At 64.1% G+C, this 5108-nt stretch overlaps 1 protein-coding gene across 1 annotated transcript; it reads left to right on the top strand.

Annotated features, from left to right (window-relative positions):
• The first annotated feature begins 278 nt into the window (after positions 1-278).
• LOC128809025 (uncharacterized) lies at positions 279-3743 on the top strand. Its single transcript, XM_053980719.1, has 5 exons — positions 279-1296; positions 1447-1871; positions 1966-2016; positions 2324-2690; positions 3087-3743. Exons 1-5 carry the CDS (start codon positions 279-281, stop codon positions 3557-3559), a joined length of 2334 nt encoding a protein of 777 aa, XP_053836694.1. The 3' UTR covers positions 3560-3743.
• The last annotated feature ends 1365 nt before the right edge of the window (positions 3744-5108 follow it).

Raw genomic sequence — 5108 nt, 5'->3', positions numbered from 1 at the left:
GCAGCAGCACTCTTCCTGATGCGCCGCTGTCTCCAGGGAAGGATTCCTTGCAACAGGCTGAGCTCCCATTCTTCCTTCCCTGGCCATGTCCACCTTCAGCCATTTGCCGGTTCTGCTGATCCCTGAGGCGGGCTGGGCTGTGATGCCACAAAGGGGCTGAGCGCTGGCGTCAGGCAGGGCTGTGACGTCCCAGGGCTGTGCTGGCCGCAGCACTGTGACATCACCGGGCCGGCGCTATATAAGACGGGCCAGCGCCCGCAGCTGCCAGTGCAGTCGCGATGGGACGTGCCGGAGCCATGGGTGACGGTGGAGTCCTGATGACTGCGCTTGTCCTGCTGCTGGCCGCTGTGGCTGTCTGGTGGGCCTTTGGCCACTGGCAACCATGGAGCTGGCGGAGAGCGGCAGCGAAGAGGACAGCGAAGAGGAGCAAGCGCCCCGGGTCCCGGCCCAGAGGCTCACGGAGGACGCGAGGAGCCCTTGCGGCTCCCAGGTTCCCCAGGCCTCGGGCGACTCCTCGCAAGCGGCCACGTGCTCCCGCGAGCCCCCTGGGCAGCCCCTGCAGCTGCGGCCCCTGCGTGGCAGTGGCCCAGGAGCTGCAGGAACTGATGCTGCTGCTCTGGGATGGCAACGGGACACAGGCGCCGCTCTACTCTGGGATGTGGCAGGCGTTGTGGAAAGAACTGGAGGAGCTGCTGCAGCGAGGCCACCTGCCCTGCTGTGGCTTGTCCAGCTCCTCCAGAAGCCTCCATCCCTTCAAGAGGCTGCTCCCAGCAAGATTCTCCATCCCTGGGAGAGCCTCAAGGCCTGCAAGGATGGCACAGCAGGGGGGAGCCGCCATCCATGCAGGAACCTCAGGCTGTCAGAGCCCCTGCATCCTGCCAGGAGCCTCTGCAATCTCTGACAGCCTCCACCCCTCGCAGAGGCTCAGTGAGACCTGTCAGCCTGCAGAAGGTGCAGAGCCCGTGGACAGGTCTCCCAGCTCCCTTGGACTCACGGACTTCAACAACACGGGCCCAATCCTGACCATTGACGTGGCAGGGGAAAGCCCAGAAGTCCAAATGGGAGCCCAGCCCGATGCAGGGGAGCCGTCTCAGGAGCAGCTGGTGGAGCAGCAAGCGTCCTGGAGCCGGCAGTGGTCATCCCACAGCGGCCAGGACGCTGTGCCGGTTGTGCCAGCTGGCGACAGCCCGAGCCTGGTGGTGGAGATGAGCCTCCAGACACCAAGGAGGTTCCTCCATCTCCAGGAAGCTGCCCCAAGACAGCCCTCGACTGCCAGGAAGGGCTTTCTAATAGCAGGTGAGATCTCCCGAGGAGCTGTCTGAGGCTCCCCCGGGGCTCTTGAGGGGCGCGGCCAGGCCAGGCCAGGGCCCCTGAGAGCAGCCTAGTCGCTGGCTGTTTCCAGTGCCTCTGATGGCACGGCTTGAAAAAGGCCCGTCTGCTTTGCAGCTGCTCCTGGGACGCCCCTGTGCGAAGCCTCGGGCTGTAGCCCCGGCCCTCGTCAAGAGCAGAGTCCAGCCCATGAGGCCGGGGACAGCGACGGTGCCGCCCTGCCCCGCTGCACTGGGGCTCCTGCAGCCGCCTGTGCGCGCGGCCCTGGCCCAGCTCTGCCGCTCGCCGGCCCGTCGGCCGCCGGGCGGCGGCCACTGCCCGGCGCGCAGCAGGAAGCAGGTGAGAGCAAGGTGGCCCGGGGTGGCCAGGCCCGCTTCCCTGGCGGGCGCTTGCGGGGGGTTCCTGGGCGCAAGGCTGATGGCTCGCTCTTGGCCGCAGGGCAAAAGAAGCAGCTGCAGGAGCTGTACCAGCTGGGCCCGCAGCTGGGCAGCGGTGGCTTCGGCACCGTTTTCTCGGGCATCCGCCTCTCCGATGGGAGCCCGGTGAGTGGCCGCGACATGGCCGGGCGTGGGAGGAGGGGCAGCGGTGGGGAGAGGCAGGGCTGGATCTCAGCCCTCCTCTCTCGATGGCTTGCAGGTGGCCATCAAACGTGTGGCCCGGGAGAGCGTCCTGCAGTGGGTCGAGCTGGTGAGTGAGCGGGGCCAGCGGGACAGAGCGGTGCGGGGCGGGCAGGGAGAGTCCCGGGGCGCCGATTGGGAGTGGGAGGCGGCGGACGGCGGGGGCAGCGTGGGAGCCGCGGCATCGCGGGCCTGGGCATGCCAAACGCCAGCGGTGGGGCCGGGCAGGGGGCACCCCCAAGCATCCCCTGGGCGGGAGGAAGCCCAAGCACCAGGGAGGCTGCGCAAGGGGGCACTGGGGCATCCCAGGCAGGGCGCGGCGCAGCCTCAGGGCAGCACCAGGCCCGCTGGGGGCACTGATTTTCTCCTCCTCACAGCCCGACGGCACCTGCGTGCCCATGGAGATCGTGCTCATGGAGAAGGTGGGCTCTGACTGCCACAACATCATCCAGCTCCTCGACTGGTTTGAGCTGCCTGACAGCTTTGTGCTGGTGATGGAGCGTCCGGAGGCATCGCAGGATCTCCTGCAGTTCCTGCAGGAGCACGAGTTCCTGTGCGAGGAGATGGCGCGCTGGCTTTTCTACCAGGTGCTGGAGGCCGTGCGGCACTGCACCGCCTGCGGCGTCCTGCACCGGGACATCAAGCCGGAGAACCTCCTCGTGGCCCCGGAGAGTGGCGACCTGAAGCTCATCGACTTCGGTTGCGGCACCTTCCTCCAGGAGCAGGCCTTCACGCGGTTTGCCGGTGAGCCCATGGCCTGGGTCCGGCTCTCGGTGCCAGGCACTGCAGGGCCCCGTTCCCTCCTGGGCCGCGGGCTGCGACCTTCAGCCGGCTGCCCTTTGGCACGGGGCAGATGCCGTGCCCCAGGAGCCGGCTGCCGGCCCTGCCGACAGAGGGGGGCGGCAAAAGCCAGCTCCCGGCCCCTGGGCTCAGCAGGCCCACAAGGGCCTGGGCTGCTCCGCTGGCCTTCTTTGCCTTGCAGAATGGTTTCTTGCCTTTGGCCAGCTGGCTGGGGGACGCGGGGTGGCCTCGGGGGGGAAGCTGTGGCCGCGGGTGCAGCCCCTGCCTCAGCCAGGAGGCTGGCGCCAGGCTCTGGAAGGCTGCAGCCTGCGCCTGGACAGCGCCGCCTGTCTCCCCTAGGAACGCACGCGTACAGCCCGCCCGAGTGGATCTGCCTTGGCTGCTACCACGGCCATGGGGCGACCGTCTGGTCCCTGGGCGTGCTGCTGTACGTCATGGTCTGCGGGAGCCTCCCCTTCAGGGACGACCATGACATCGTGCTGGGGCAGCTCTTCTTCTGGCAGCAGGTCTCTCCAGGTTGGTACCCGGCCTCAAGAAGGCGGGCTTTGGCAGAGGGCGGCGCGCAGCCCGGCGCGGCCCTCACGCAGCTCCGCGGGACGTCGTTCTGCCCTCAAGGGCCGGCCGCAGGAGGGGGCCCGTGCCGAGGGGGTCAGCGCGGCACGGGCGGCCGAAGGAGGCGGCCGTGCCCCGCCGTGCCGCTCTCCCGCGCAGGGCAGAGTCGGTCGGGAGGCCGGCGCAGCCCTGAGCACAAGCGGCGCGGCCCGGGCCCTGCAGGCGACGGGGGCAGCTGGGCAGGAGACTTCTGCCAGTGACCGGCGCTTTCTGGCTTCTCTCCCCAGAGTGCCGACATCTGATCCAGTGGTGTTTGGCCAAGCACCCTGAGGACAGGCCAGAGCTGGAGGAGATCTTGCGCCACCCTTGGGTGCAGGGCAGGCGTTTTTGATGCCTTGCCGGAGCCTCTGCAGCACCCACTTACCGAGTCCCACGCAGGACGGAGGACCCAAAAAATAAAACCACAAACCCATTGCGGTGTGTCAAGTCTGGTCCTTGTCAGCAACTTCAGCTAAAGAAACCTCTTGGGGAAAGGGGTAATCGGAGTGCTGCCTTCAGCCTTGGTCAAGCTTTCCATGCCTTTCCTCCAGGGTGGTACTTTTGTGTCTCTAAGCTCAGCCTGTAGTGTGGGGAGGAGGCGCTTTACCGAGCCAAGAATTGCAACAGTGAAACAACAGCTGCCCTTTCAAAGTGGCAGGGCTTCTTGGTGTCTCCTGAAGTGACACACGGGTCCGTGTGTGCATTCCAAGGGTCGTCGGGTTTCAGGGACAGAGATATTGCTCTCTTACCAAAGCTCTGAGAAAAACCATAAGCTACAAAACATCATTCAAGTTGAGCCCTGCTGAACTCTTCTTCTTTCTTCCCCTGAAATGGGAGGCATGGCTGGGTGTTTGACCATCCTAAGTGATGTGCATTGAGCCCAAGGGAAACGTTCAGATGCCAGAGTGACTCCCGTTGTGCTGGTTCTCAGTTACCCCCCAAAAATATTTTTTGCTGCCTCAATAGCAACCGATGTGCTATGGATGGAATGGAAAGTGCAGTAACCAGTCATAGGAAAGCACCCAGGTGCATGGCTGTGAGCAGGTGCCATCTACTAAACCTGTGCCACCTTCTGCCTATTGCCCTGACCTCCCAAAATAGGGTTTGGAAAATAAATTTGGGGATTTTTTTTGTAAATGTGCCTGTTCTTTCAGTTTTCTTCCCTTTTATGAGGCCTGCTGATGCTCTTTTGCCCTGAATGTCTCTCCCAGTCTCTACCTGAAGACCTGAGCTGAGCCGTGATCCTTCCAGCCAGGACCCCACTGTGACAGGATGGCAAGAGCTCTGTGTGTCAGTCATCGTCTGGAGTCTGAGCTGGGAGTGGTAGTTATCCCTTTTCCAATGACCTGTGAGTGGTGACTGCCAATTGTCCAAGGGCCATGACACATTTCCTCCAGAAGCTGGAGGTCCCCGCGCCCCCACAGCCTCGGGGATGTTGTGACTGCAGGCCCAGAGCCATTGAGAGCTGGATGTCTCCGGTCATCCCATGCTCCATTTTCTCCTCAGGACAGAGGAGACGGCATCAGTCTGGGGGCTGCCAGGGTCCCACCTCACTTGGGAAACTTGTGCGTGTTTGACACATTTGGGTTTTTTCCCAGTTTATCCCCATTTCTTCGGCGGGTGACCACTTGCCCCTCACAGGTTGCCCTAAAATGGCGGCTCCTCCCTGACCCTGGAGGTCATTATGAGGGGACATTGGGGCTCAGCTGGGGGTGGAAATGGTCCCAAATGGCCTTGAACTCTTGTGGGAACTGGGCCAGTAAGGAAGTG

Source organism: Vidua macroura, chromosome 6 (genome assembly GCF_024509145.1).
Source record: "Vidua macroura isolate BioBank_ID:100142 chromosome 6, ASM2450914v1, whole genome shotgun sequence".
Taxonomy (NCBI): Eukaryota; Metazoa; Chordata; class Aves; order Passeriformes; family Viduidae; genus Vidua; species Vidua macroura.
Note: the sequence above shows the minus strand (reverse complement) of the source record. Positions and strands in the feature narration are given on the sequence as shown.